The 14,941-nt window shown below is 34.2% G+C and overlaps 1 protein-coding gene across 1 annotated transcript; it reads right to left on the bottom strand.

Annotated features, from left to right (window-relative positions):
* Positions 1 to 1,112: 1,112 nt before the first annotated feature.
* Positions 1,113 to 11,157, bottom strand: IBSP (integrin binding sialoprotein). Its single transcript, XM_077142405.1, has 7 exons — positions 11,081 to 11,157; positions 8,686 to 8,753; positions 8,542 to 8,592; positions 8,375 to 8,452; positions 4,635 to 4,700; positions 2,641 to 2,808; positions 1,113 to 2,098 (listed from the first exon to the last, which is right to left on the bottom strand). Exons 2-7 carry the CDS (start codon positions 8,737 to 8,739, stop codon positions 1,613 to 1,615), a joined length of 903 nt encoding a protein of 300 aa, XP_076998520.1. The 5' UTR covers positions 8,740 to 8,753; positions 11,081 to 11,157; the 3' UTR covers positions 1,113 to 1,612.
* Positions 11,158 to 14,941: the final 3,784 nt, after the last annotated feature.

The raw sequence follows: 14,941 nt of genomic DNA on the forward strand, positions 1-14,941 counted from the left end.
TTATTAGGATAATTGGGAAATTTTGAATATGGACTGTATATTGGAAAATATTATCGCACCTATGTTAAATTTCTTGGTTTTGTAGCGATGTAGGAGAATTTATTATTTTCACAGTAAATGCTGAAGTATTTGGGGGTGAAGCATCATGATGTCATGATGTCTAAAACCTACTCTTCAGCGATTTGGCGAAAAGAGCTTATATGTATATGAAGAGAGACATATGGAAATAGAAAGAGATAACACGAACATGGCAAAATGTTAAGCACTGATGAATAGAGGTGAAAAGCATAATGAGGTTGTACATGTAACTACTCTTCATTTTTCTGGTCTTGATTTTTTTCAAAATAAAAGTTAGAGGACAATAAGTTGATGCATATAACACACTTCCAACTAAAATCACTTTGAAAACAAGGTTCTTTCTTTCCATATCCTCAATGTTTAAACCTTGTCTGGTTCCCTCGTTGACCCTCAATTCATTTTATAAGTGAATGAATTAAAAGATGAATGAATTCTTGTTCTTTTCACTCCTTCCCACTACCAGCTTTCCTTCCTTATTTCCATTTGTATATTTGCTTCCAGGTTAAAGGTGTAAGATGCTGCTAAGGATTTGTATATAAACCCTCAATACATGTGTGTATGTTTAAGAATTTTCCTACCCCATCCCACCTTCTACACCCATCTGGAATCAAATTAAGCAGTAACAAAATTACCAGATAGAATACAGGGCACTCAGTTAAATTTGAATTTAAGGTAAACAATGAATACTTTTTTATTATAAATAATTTTACAGTATCCTACTATTACATCAAACACATTTATACTAAAAAAGAAGATTCACTGTTTATTTGAAATGCAAACTTAACTAGGCATCCTGTATTTCTGTTTGCTAAAACAACCCTAAATAGGAGCCATTTATCCCTCTAATATATATGGCTGACCCTGCCCAGATGCATGGCAAAATCCCAGTTAAGTTGATTTATCCAAGAGACTTGCAAACCATAGTGGGATGAGCTTTTGATGCTCTAACTGACTTGCCACCCATTTGTTTCCTCCTTTTCTGTTCAGAATCCCTCATTTTTCCCTCCTAATTATAACACATTTGGAGGGTTGCATTTTTATTTGAAGTATAATCCATAGACAGAATATATATAACATGCATAAAAGTACATGAGGATGTTGATTAAATACAGTGTTGGATAGGTAGTGTAATTAAAGAACTACATATTTATTGTATACAGTGTCATTGATATCAATGAATCCTTTCTTAGAAGCAGTTGTTGCACAGAGTGTTTTAGCATTAGCAATAGTGCAAACAAATCAATACCGTTTATAGAACTACAACCTCAAGACATTCAACGGACCTTGATCCTATGGATTGATTTACTGCTTGATAAATGGCCCTGATTTGCAATGATCTTTCAATAACATACGAGGGAAAAGAAGTAAGAAGCTCATTACTAGTAGAAGCAATTACAGAGAAACACTTTGGAACAGTAGCACCATTCCATGTTATGATATGCACATTTGTTTTAGTGCACCTTCCTGAGTTGAACTTTGAAAATGGTAGCCACACGAATCACCAGAATGAATGAATTCATCCCAGGCTGGACTTTCAGTGGTTGTAGTAGTAATTGTGATTATCATAGCCATACCCTTTATAGCTGTACTCATCCTCATAGACTCGGTAATTGTCCCCTCGAGGTCCCCCCTTCTCACTGTCATAGACTTCATATCCATTTTCGAATTCATCATTGCCTGTTGGTTCATACTCCTCATATGCAAGAGTGGTTTTCCTGTATGGTAGGGTGGTGATCCCATAGATCTCCTGTGGTGGGGTTGTAGATTCAAACCCATCATTTGGTGAAGTTGTTGTCTCAGAGCCACCATTGTCCTGTCTGTTGACTGTTGTGGTTCCCTCTGCATTGTCTTCAGTTTCACCTTCTTCATTGTCTCCACCGCTGCTGCCATTACCATTGTCTACTTCTGTGCTGTTGGTGCTGGTGCCATTTATGTCTTGCTCATTTTCATCCACTTCAACTTCGTTTTCTTCATTTTCTTCCTCTTCTTCTTCTTCATCACTTTCTTCCTTCTTTGCAGCCTGTAAGGATAAGGTTGAGAGAATCCAAATTGAAGTGTGAAAAATTCAAAACTTAAAACTATAATTTCATCAACCACAGTATTCTGTACTGACAGCCTTCTAGATGTCTTCTAGATGTAATTTTGAATGAAAACAACTTACAAAAGAATTGGTGGGACTTAAAAAATTCAGAATAAGTACCTCTATCATTGGCTTTTGATGAGGGAAATTGTACCTGATAAACTTTCTTTGTAGAAGATACTTCCTATAATTTGCTACTCATTTTATCTTGAAATCCTGTTCCCTGAAATGCAATGGTATGAACTGATCACATTTCTACCAGAACTTTAAATTAGTCCTAAGATGCTTGTCCTCCATGTTCTGTTATAATGTAAAAGTCAGTGTGATAACATGGGAAGAACTTTCCTTATTTGTAAACAGGAAAATTGTATCTGTTCTTGCTTGTACAATGAGTGAATGAAGAAAATAAGAAACACCATATAGTGTCTAGATAATTTCAGTAAAGACATATTTTAAAATTAATATTTTGAAGTAATGATTACCTTCTTGGGAAATTGGATTGCACCTAAACCTATGTCCCCGGTTACAGGTGTGTTCTCATCTCCATATCCAGGAGTTGCTGTAGAAAGTGTAGTGTTCTCAGCCTCAGATTCTTCATTTTCATCAGAATTTTCGTTCTCTTCATTGTTTCCTTCTTCATTTGACGTCTCCTGATGAAAATATTTATTGCAAGAAATGTTGTTTTAGCTGGAGTTGTGAAACATTATTGGAAAAGCATTGATTCCCTCGGTCAATTCACCCAAAGTTGACAATTCTGCTACACCTTATGCCATTTTGCATTTCTCACTTCTAAGACTCTGACTAAAAGTTATCTTATTTTATTTGTCTGACTATAGTATTTTCTGAATTATATTTTATCAATCAAAAATATGTGTGTAATTATTTCTATGCATTCCTTAGGTTCTTAAAGTATCAATGACTACTACAAAATGGTAGTAAATTAATTCTTATGTATGCTGACAAATAAACTGCAAACTTTATACACATTTTATTTATTCCTTATAACAGCCCTGTAAGGTGGAATTTCTGCTCCCTTTTTTTGAAGAGAAAGGAGCTCAGAAAAGCTAAATAACTTGCTTAAGGTCATATAGTAAATAATGGATCTGTATCTTTCTAACTAAAAAAGCTAAGGTCTCTCTAATGTACCGCAATGTTTTTGATGGTATTTAGGATTGATGAATTGTTCACACAATACCTAAATTTTTTTTTCACAAAGGAATTTTTTTATAGAAACCCCTTCTATTAAAAAATTGAATATATATCTTATTTACTACCAAAAGGAAGTGAATATATTTTGTTTATTTCAAGTATGTTTACATAAAAGAAGGTATTTAATTCAAAATCCATCTACCAATAATTAATCCAGTTCTGTGCCGTAAGTAGTAGTCTGAAGGTTTCAGGCTTTTAGCATATAATCAAGTTTCTGTACTGTGAAGAAACTAAACATTTCAAGATCAGACATTCTTAGTATTATGTTATGTTATCACATGAAGAAGTTTTTAAAAATTAGGATACCTCCAATGAATATTTATTGTAATAATTAATATTTCACTCTTTTGTCTTTATGTTGCCAGGTAATTATTTTTAATTGAACTAATCCCCCAATGTATTTCACAGTTAATATTCAAAATCAGGAATATATATGTATATTTTAGTATATATGTATTCTCTCTATATTCTGTATGTATATATACAATATTTATATATTAATTTTTATATATTAATATTTAACTATTAAAATAATTAAATATTAATTATTTATAGAAAGAGCCAGAAAGAGCAATATATTCTATTGAATATACATACATTTCTTCAGTAAAAGTGTAAATAATTAAAATGTTACACAATTTCCAAGATACATAGAAGAATTTTAGGTCCTGACTATAGTTAATTTATAGAACTATTTAGGAAGAGCTGTATACAACTTAAATATTTGCATTTTTATAAGAACATGAATTTTAGTTACTAGATATAAAGGCATATGCAATTCCCATTAAAAAGAAAAACCCTCATTTGTGAATCAAGTAAGGCAGATCAATCACAGTAACACCATCAAAGGTACAATATCAATTTTCATACACTACTCACTTAGTAAATTGGATTTTTTTAAAAGTTTGGTCCTCAAAATCAGTATTGTGCTGAGTTTAGCATTTTTATTTACTCTTCTACACATGTTCTAGCCACTTAAGTTTAAATAACACTTTCTTGCTTGTTATCAGAATTTACACTTCTTTCACTTAAAATTACAACATGTAAGCTTTTGTGTACTATATGCAGGTAACTTTAACCTCAAACTGCAATAGTGTTTTTGTTTATTCTAATTTAAATAACATTCCACTTTTCCAAAATAGAAGACTGTGGGAAGTTTGCAAGCTGGCGATGCTTTTTCAGAGTCCAAACTACTATGGACAGTATTCCTTTTTTTTTTTGTGTGCTGCCTGGCTTGTTATGAAAAAGATGGCAGAAATTTCCTTACCTCTTCTTCTTCTTCCTCTTCTGAACTATCACCATTTCCATTTTCTTCAGAAGAGTCACTATTGCTCTAAAAAAGATAATTAAATATATATACACACACATATATATTTAAGCAGCAATTAAAATTTCCAGCTTGCAAATATTTGCTCAAACTAATTAATATTGCCCTCTTGATTGATTCATTTGCCTACAGCAAATCTCATACAAATGCAAGACAGATCTGAGAATATTGGGCATCTATAAAACAAGGTTAGACAGAAAGAGGCAGTTTACAATGACCAAGATATGATTTGGGACACTCATGTTCAGCTCCCAAAGCACTGCCAACAGGTTGAAACATTTTGATAGGTGAAAACCAGAGCACTGAATCACAGAATTGTTTAACTCTTAGAGAACAACAAGATTATCTAGTCCAATTTCTTTATTTTGCAAAGAAGGAATTGAAGCTCAGAAGATTTGTTCCTTCTCCAAATCAGTTCAAGGCAGATCTTGTGCTAAGTAACAGATCTCATTGTTTTCATTTTCTTTGTAAAACACAAATGAAATGATTAGGCTTATTATAAAATGCAAAGAATAACCAGATGATTCTTTTAAATAGCAAGCTCTCTTTGTGAATATAAATTACAATTTGATTTAAGGATATTAAATTTCCATATAATGTTTAGTATCATTAAATCTAATTAAAGCTAATCCCTAAATTGAGCTTAATTTTATATGTCAGGTAAAAGCTAAATAAGAGAAAAATATACTCATTTACCTACAGCAAGTCTCATACTAATGCAAGACAGATATGAAAACACAAGGCATCTATAAAACAGAACTCAGCTTGAATGAGCATACATTAAATAAAGGATTCTGCACATAAAAGCAAAATTATAAGTTAATGAGCTTTATCATTTTTAAAAGTTAATGTAAACCAAACATCTATTGTCAGAGCCTTGAAGACAATAGAGGAGATTCTTCATCTTTTTTCCAATAATAACCCAAATTGAATTTTCCTTCTTTTCACCCTGAAGCCACCTCCTAAAGGCACCAAGTAGATAATGGACACCCAAGTTAGGATTCTGTCATTTCCTGCAAATTGTAGGTTTGATTCTGATGATCCAATTAAGGAGCCTGTCTTCGGAAAATACAGCTGCAGAAAGACCTCTAACCTTAGCCCTGGAGATCAGACATGAGGAAATTCTCATGTACCAGTCCTGCTCAGGACTATTTTGGGGGGCCTCAGTCTTCAGGTGGCCACCTCAGCCACCCAAAGAAAGGGAATGCTTGTCCCCTTGAGCCAAGAATAGGCTTGGGTAGAAGAGAGAATAATATGACCTGCTCTTCTACCAACGTGAACTTAGTATTTGTCCCTTCCCTGGCCCAGAGAGTGAATAAAGCTGAATAATATATTTGAATTATTTTTACTTGTTAGTGAAATTAAATATAGAGGGCAGTCTATTTATACAGATGGAGATGTTTTTCTGAATGCTTCCTGACCTCTAGCCTTCTGCCAACCCAACCACAGCATTCTTCAATTAGAGTCTGCAGTAAGAACAATTGAAAAACTGTATGAATTCCTTCAAAACTTGTTGTTTTCATTTCTCCCCTTCTTTCACTCATCTCTTATTACCGATTTGTCTTTAAGTCTTATGGATTCTTCAAAAAGTCCTTCACATTTATATATATATCTTAAATATATTATATGTTTGCATAGTTTTATTATTACTTCTTCTGACACTATTACTCCATTCATTCAGCCCCAAAATATTTTTCCCCCACTTTACTGAGGGTCATAGCTCGCAGCAAGAGATACATTTGGAAATAAGTGCAGTTGCCCTGTGTCTAGTACATGATAGCTGAAATGAGGTCAATAAAAGAAATATGATACAATTCTTGCCTTCTAATAATTTATATACTAATCAAATATAATGCGAACCCATAAGGAAACCATTTCCTAGATTAAAATTGCTTAAATAAGCTTAAGTATACTTTCTTTTTTTTCTATAGCTAGGTAAAAGCTATGGTAGATTGCTTACAACCAAGGTAACATCCTTCAGAAAAAGTGCTGTTTTGGAAATGATGGTATATAAATGCACATTCATCCAAATAAAACATGAATTTCCAGCTTAACAGCTTAACACAATCCTGGGCAACAGATTGAGTACCAAATATCTAATTTAATAATACTTAAAATGATAAAGAATAAAGAGGAATGGAAAATAAAAAAGTTAAACTTTATTAAAGTAGAAGAATAGATCATAGATTGCATAGGGAAATATATTCTGCACAGGGAAATATATTTTATTAGGTTTTATTTTTAAATTATCCTACTTATAAATTTTACATGAGCTGAAGTAGATCTATGTGCAGATGTATCTGTGTATAAGTTGTATCAAATTTTTATACTAAAGATCTATTGAAAGATCTATGTATTTTGGGTCTATCAATAATGAGAAACATAAACTTCTGTCCTAATATCTTTTCACTTTGGGCATTTTAATTGTCCTACACATATTTATCTGTAAAGATTCCTAGATGAGAGAACCTCTAAATACCTGGTCTTTCAGAAAAGCTGAAGAACTCATCAGAAACTTAAAGTTGTCATTTCCATTTAGTTTAAGAAGGAAAGCAAAGCAAACTTTTATATGAACACTATTTGTTTATGGGCCGAGGTAAACCAAAGAATTAAAGTTCTGAAAACCCACAATTCTTGTATCACTTATGCTCATGTCTCTGTAGCTACACACCATCCCCACAATTAGAACAGTGCTGGAAATACTTTACAATTATCATTTCCTAGCATCGTATGAGTTAGAGATCGGTTAGCCCAACACATGGTAAACTACCGTGCTGAGGCATCTTTCCTGCATCCTCACTGTTTAATGTCTTGCAAGACCTGGACCTCAAAAAAGGTCCATAATTGGCACCTTGAACCCAAACTATACAGTCCTAAAAATAGTGCAGTTCGGGTTTGTTGTATATTTAAAATCAACACCACGTTAACCCATTTTCAAAGGCTCTCTTCACATGTAACCCAGAAAATGCTGAAACTCTTTATTTTTAATAGTGACTTCCTTTTTGTGTTTACAGTTTTTAAGGGATGGTATATTTTTCTCATAAGCTTTTTAGTTCACTTCATGAATTTCTCTTTTTCCTCTGTTATTCATGGACCATGCTTCATAGGTTGATATTGAAGTCTGTTCCTTTTTAATTCTAGTGACCTACACAGGCGGAAAGTTAAAAAACAAATCTTTGGCAATCATCATTATTTATCAGGATTTTCTTTAAAATGGTCTCTGCTGTTTGTCAAGTCCAACCTCACCTTCCCCTCACTAATTAAAGAACTCAGAATTATAGAATGTAAAACAGCTGTATGAAAAGTATTGATTAACTATAAAGTGGCAACTAGTGACCTTTCACTGACAATTAACTGATAAAATTGGCTAATTTTGTCATTGAGTTAGCTAAAATATCTGAATTCAATGTGCCAAGGGGTTTTGTCTTTATTAATCCATTCCAGTCTGGGCATAAATGATTGTACTTTGTGTGTGTATGTATGTGTGTGTGCTTTGAAAGAGAATTTAGAAATAAATTTGATTTTATTGATATTAAAAACAAACTTTTTGTAGCAAGCAGTCTTTCTGGCTAGATTTCAATGTAGTTGAATTTATGTGGGCTGAAGTTAAATTTGATTTCCTGTAAATTGGAATAAGTTATGGTAAATGGTTGAGAAGAAAAAGTAAAGGCTATACTTACCTGAACTGGAAATCGTTTTAGAGGAGGATAAAAGTAGGCATGCTTGTAAAGGTAATATCGTGGCCTGTACTTAAAGACCTGCATAAAAAAAAAATGTAGTTATTTTTAATGCACAACAAATCTAGAATAAGTGAAGTCATGCCATGAAGTATGCCAAAATTAATTACCCCATTTTCTTCAGAGTCCTCTACTTTGGCTCTCCGATGTAAATTTTTCATCTGTTTAAAAGAATATTCCATTATTACATATCTTTTCTTTTGTATAAAAAGACAAAGATATAAATAACATTAGGATTTTAAAAAAGAACTTACGGAGAAAGCACAGACCATTCCCAAAAGGCTAAGCAAAATTAAGGCAGTCTTCATTTTGGTGATTGCTTCTGGAATTAAGGAAGTGGTAATGTTAAAAATATTAAAACGAAGAGTAATATTTTTCTCATACTCAAAGATGATACATTTAATTCCTGTATAATTATGGTTTTCATCAATTAAAACAAAATTTCTACTTTAGTTTTAAGCTGTTCCTTCCATTTAAGTGGCATTATAAAACTTAGTTTACCCATCTATTTAAGCAATGTCAAGGTGATTCTGTATTTTTGTTTTAACCTACTTGCTGTGATCTGTCATTGCAAAATCATTTGAGTTCCTTCACGGCAAGGGGCTTTGAATGCGTCAAGTACTTCAGGTTTGGGGAAGATGGAGTCCCCATTTCATTGACATAAGGGTATCAGTTGAGCAAATGAGTTGTTAGTGTAGTTATATGCTTTTTTTGTTTTATTCATAATTTTAGAAAAGCAAAAGCAAATACATTCAATGGCTTTTGTGCTAGTTATCCTACAAGCAGTGTCCAGCTTACGTGTAGTTTTGAAACAAAAGTTCCTTTGGGTACTGAAGAGTAGGAGTCACTTTCTTATAGCTATCTTAGACTTCCTGTTATCTGTGTTTTTGTGAAATTATCCATAATATGTGAAATACTGTTCTCACAGCAGGTGGCACTCATGGCACCCATGTCTAAGGAATGAGGTGAAAGCATTTTTCAAAATGCTTTTTTATGGTATCTATTCCATATTCTCTCCTGTTTTCTCCACCCTCTTTCTTTTCCTGTTCCTACCCTCCCCTCGCCTCCCCCACTCCCTTCACTGCTGGACTCCAGGCATCAGGAGGCAACTATCCAAGTGGGAATAATTTCTAATTGTCCTAGGATTTGCAGCCATGCAAAAAGTGTCCTCATAAATAAAAGCATAACGAAATACTATTCTATTTTACTTTTATTCTTTTTAGTAAAATTCTATTTTAACAGAGTTTTAACAAGCCTCTCTAAAAGTCTAATGGCATCCATACACTTGCATTTACTTATATGTTTACTTGAGAGTCCTTTCTTGTATCTAGTGAAAGCTTGCATAGCATTTTAAAAGCAATATATAATGGTGATGGTAATTTCCCATTAAATACATTTTGAAAAGTAATATTTAAAATATATAAACCCACGTCTTATGTACCCTGCAGGTGGATTTTGCATTTATTCATCATCACCCAAGATGTATTGCATCCTTGTAAGTGTCTGACACTGAAAGAAATGTGTCACAGAGTAGAGCTGGAGACCTGGAGAAGCTCTCTTGGGTCCTCAGTCTTACAGTATTGGTTTGCCAGGGAAGGCCTTCTGATCGTGGTGCCTGCACACTTTTCCCAGGCAATTCTCGCCTGTGGTAGTAAAATTCTTGATGGCCATAAGGGAGTATAAAGGCTTTGGCCTTGAAGGGGTCCCCTCTGTTTAAGCTTTCACCGTTATTGGGCATTTTCTATAATGCTTCGAACTTTGCAGCCAATGGCCGAGCCCATTAACAAACAGGAAGATGGTTTCTTTATAGATTTATGAAAATAGTTGGACTGTTCACAATATCTTAAAGAGTTAAAAGCTATTAAATGCGTAGAACTGTAGAAAGAGTTTTAATCACATAAATTTCTTATAACAAACCATAAAAAGAACAAGTTGAACACATGGCAGGGATGATATAAAAAGAACCGAGTGATTTATATAGGTCCCAATTGACTGCTTACATAAATATCATTGTATTTACTCCATGATTCATCAAAAACAAAGACCTCTATAGTGACCAGTACTGACCCAGACAACAATTGAAAAATTCTTAAGGGGTGGTTTCTGGAGTTTAATTACAAGTTTTTGTCAGGAAAAATATGATATAAACTACCAACACTGGTTATTTTTTAAGTACTATATATTTTTGAGCTCTCAGATGTTAACATTCTAGAATCTAATTTATAACATATTGAAAAGATATTATAGATAAATGTATATTTATAGGTATACTATTATGGAGACATCTGCCTATATCTAGGCAGATTTGTGAAACAAATAATATTTCCGGCAGATCATCTTAAAGGCATCTGATTAGGGAAATAAACAGTTAGCTTCATGCACAGAGATAGAAATTAAGAAGCATCATTTTCTAGTTTATTTGCATGGTATTAAAATTTTATTTACTTGCTTAGATTTAAAAGTTTAGCATTTTAGAAAGCATCTGAAAGCTGAGATACTAGTTTAATGACAAGCAAGTGTTAATTTACATAGCCATTCTACACAATGCATAGCATCAATATTTAAATAAAAAATTCAAAGCCAAGCCCAGAGATGTGAAATGTGAAGTGTTTGGTTTTAAGATAATTAAGCTGTCATATTAAATCTTACCCCTTTGCAGTCCTGAAATGAGGAGACAGGTTCACAGGCTTGAGTGAGAGGACACAGATTTAATATTTCCTCTGCTCTCTCACTCACTTATTCACTTGCTCCTGCTGGCTATAAACTCTTCTTTGCCTTCCAATAGCCAATCACTGCCATGTCCAAGGTGATGTCAGAACGTGGATTCTCACCAGAAAACTCTGAAACTTCAACACTTTTTCAAGACACAGGCTCAGTTGAATAAACATGAAATGAGAATCTAGTGCCAAGGGTTTTGCATTGTGGAATTTAATTGAAGGTTTGGATGAAGATGAATAGTTTGAGTTCTGAATATACATAATAATATACTAGATTTAAATTGAAATAAATAGCAAAAGGCTTAACCATTTAAAATTTTTATAATTATACAAGTTTTCATTGTGTTGAAAGAAAATTTACTGTTGCTATATATAATATTATGCGAGTTCAGTTTTTTTAAAAAAAGCTAAATAATAAGGGAAAGAAGCTGATGAGTAATTAATATTTTAATATCAATTATTTCTATATTTCTTCTTGAAATATGTTTGAGTGACTCATTAATTTAAATTAACATGATTAAATCAATCAGATTTATAAAAGGTATTTACTAAAACACATTGCTGTAACTGAGTATAAGTTAGAATTTATGAGGTTCATGCTACTGAGAGGCAGGTTTCAACTTTTGCTTTGTAAAATTAACTCGCTGAATTGCCCATTTATATGGTCCCTTCCTGTCGTGCAAATGAGGTCACTTCATTTTTTTTTAACTCAGGTTTCCGGATACTCTTTTCTATTCATTTCCATATTTAATTTTTTTTGTTATGGATATAGAAAAATGACTAGAATTGATGGTGACCCACTGTTATTGAAATGATTCATGAAACCCAAACCCACGAGGAACTGGTTCATAAACTAAACTACTAATTTATTAATTTGCAGAGGGAAATCTAGCTTAGCAGATGATATATTTACTTTGCCCAGTAATTTTCTTCTTTCTTCAGTTGGGGAATTTACTGGAGAAACTACAGAAGCAGGGAAACTTTAATTCAAATTGGCAGAAGAGTATAAGAGCAGCAATATGCTAGGCTATCAAGAGAGAAGGGTTATCAGGAGGAAGGAGGAAAGCACATGGGGGAGGGGTTCAAAGGATATAGAAAGATATGGGACAATGTAACACCTTCCAGCATTTCCTTGAGTATTCACTCGATAGCTCTTCACTGGCACTGCTCACGCATCCCTCATGTACACACAAAACAATCCTTTAAGATCATTTCCATTGCACAGGCAAGGTTAAGTGAGGCGCTGTGATGTTAAGTATGCCATGGGTTCCACAGCTGGTAAATCAGGTAATCCAGGGTTCAAACTTAAATTTAATTCTAGAGCCCATATATTTAATCACTTTGTATTCCTACTGCCATATTCAGAAAACTTTAGTGAATAGAAGTCATGGCAGATGAGTGTGGTAGGAGATGATCTGAACACAGCCTGCCACCTTTCTCTGTGACCCATGAATAAACCCTGTGCTTGGACCATGTCAGCCTGGCATGGGGGCAAATGGTAAAGGTGGGCTCTCTCCCTTCTCAGGAGTGCCTGGAGATAAAACACGACCCTTAGCAGATAGTGACCTGACTGCCAGCACATTCCTCCCCCTTTTGTCTAGAGCATATGTAAACATGGAAACAGTCTGGTTAAAGTATGTATATTTTATGGCAACCAGCAATCTCCACTGCTGTATCTGTTCCGGCAGGGAGGGAGCAGGATCCTCTGTTTTGCTGCACAAGGGAGGTATGAGCATGTATCATCTTCCTGAATCAATCACAGATGGAAACCCAATGGCCATGGGGACCATCACCTACCAGTAAACTAGTGAAGCTGAACTTGCTCTGTCTCTTCTTTTTGTGAGTAAATGTTGTTCCAGCCAACCGCTGTGTGAGTCATGCTTTTATTGGCAACCTTGACATCTGCAAACCATAGGTGAATTGGGACCCTAGGGCTGCTGTTCCTGGTAGATGCCTTGCTATGTTCTGGCTACCCTCCATATGGTGAGAACCTGCCCCTAGAAGTGGTAACAGGTGTTTCTATTTCTGACTGACAGTTTGGCACAGCGAGCAGGGTGCTGACAATAAGGTTGTTGGGACAGGCAAAAGCCAGATTATGGTGGGGTCTGTAAATCACACCAAAGAGTATGAATTCTATTATGAAAATGAGAGAATACCAAAGGGTTAGAGCAGAAAAATAGCATTTAGATTTGTAGTTTGGAAGAATCTTTTATTGACAAGGCAGAGGTGGGTTGAGGGAGGCAAGATTGTCAAGGATGGGGGAGCTTAAGGAAGTTATTATGGTGGTCCAGGAAAGCAATAGTACTGAGAATAGAGGAGAGGAGACAGAAGAAGAGCTACTAAAGAGCTAAAATTAGTAGGACTAAGTGGAAGAGAGATGGAGAAGCGTTGGATGACTTCTAGATTTCTGGCTTGTATAATTTTGTGGGTGGTGGGACCATGCCTCATGCAGTGCCTAACAGAGCACTGGCTTGTTACAGTCACCCAGTAAGTTGTTGACGATAATATGATATAATGAAAGAAAACAAAGAATTGAGAATCAAAAGACTGGATCTTTATCTTTGACTCTACTACTATCTATGCCACCTGCTTAGTCACTCTGAGGCTACAATTTATCCCATATGTCAAAAAATAAAGGTGTTTTCCCAGATCAAAAGGACCAGTCATTGTGTGCTTCCATCACTTGTAAAGAATTCTCGCCAAACAACTGAATATTAATCTGATCAAGCCTCTGTATCTACCAGGTAAGTTGAAATACAGGAAACAGAGGAACATATAAAGTAACACCATTAAGATGTAACCAGCAAAATCCAGAAAGTGTGAAACTTTATGAGACATATTACCTCATTTATTCAGTAAAACAGGAGGAAAAATAAAAGAGAGGAAAGGGGAAACTATAGAATAAAAAAGACTTCTGAGATCTATCTAAAGAAATCATGAAAAAGAAATGTTGAGTGCTGACTGGCTATTGTATGGCATTAAAGAATTGTGTTAAATTTTTAGGTGTGATGACAATTATTATTAAATTGTGAAAGAATTCTTGTCTTTTAGAGAGATATACTGAAACATTCATGGATGAAACCATTATTTGGGGGTAGGGATAAAGATGAAGCAAGGTTGGCCATAAACTGATAATCATTGAACTGGTGATAAGTCCATGGGGATTTCATGATACTATGGAAATGGCCCTTAAACAATTTTTCTTTTTAAGAGAAGGATTGAACTGGGTGATCTCAAAGCTCTCTCCATTTCTAATATTCTGTGATCCCTTATTTTCATCAAGTTATTACGTCTGATTGATCCTTTTCAACAGTTCTTTATCTACAAAATAAACTAGATTTATTCATGTTCTCTCATTGGAGCACTCTCTCTAAGGAACAATTCTGGAGAAAAAAAAGAAACATGCAGATCTTTACTAACACCACTTTTTCTATAAAAAGCTCTCCCACCCACTTTGTGTTGCAATTGTCATCATGGCATTTTTCTTGTAAACAGGTTCTTATGAAATGATTCTTTTAGGTGACATATGGACATACATTAATCTCATTGGTATGCCACAACCAAATTGCACTGTGAGATGGGTCATTTCTGGAAAAAATCTACATTCATTGCAATGCATTCCTCTTTCATGTCTGCCACATATTCTCAATAGTCAAATCCTATTAACACCACCTCCACATTTCCTTTGCAATCCAACATTTTTCTTTCTTTCTTTTTGCTTTTGTCTTTGTTCGAATCTCATTATTTCTTTTCAGGCCATGCAATAGTATTCTCTTCTTGGCCATCTGTGACC

Source organism: Tamandua tetradactyla, chromosome 24, assembly GCF_023851605.1.
Source record: "Tamandua tetradactyla isolate mTamTet1 chromosome 24, mTamTet1.pri, whole genome shotgun sequence".
NCBI lineage: Eukaryota > Metazoa > Chordata > Mammalia > Pilosa > Myrmecophagidae > Tamandua > Tamandua tetradactyla.

Bases quoted from the DNA above. Each gene is read 5' to 3' on its own strand.
- IBSP (XM_077142405.1), bottom strand. From the start codon at position 8,739: ATGAAGACTGCCTTAATTTTGCTTAGCCTTTTGGGAATGGTCTGTGCT. The intron at 8,453-8,541 runs GTAATTAATTTT...TTTTTTATGCAG, and splicing joins AGGACTCTGAAGAAAATGGG to GTCTTTAAGTACAGGCCACG. The intron at 2,099-2,640 runs GTAATCATTACT...TTATCCTTACAG, and splicing joins CAATCCAATTTCCCAAGAAG to GCTGCAAAGAAGGAAGAAAG.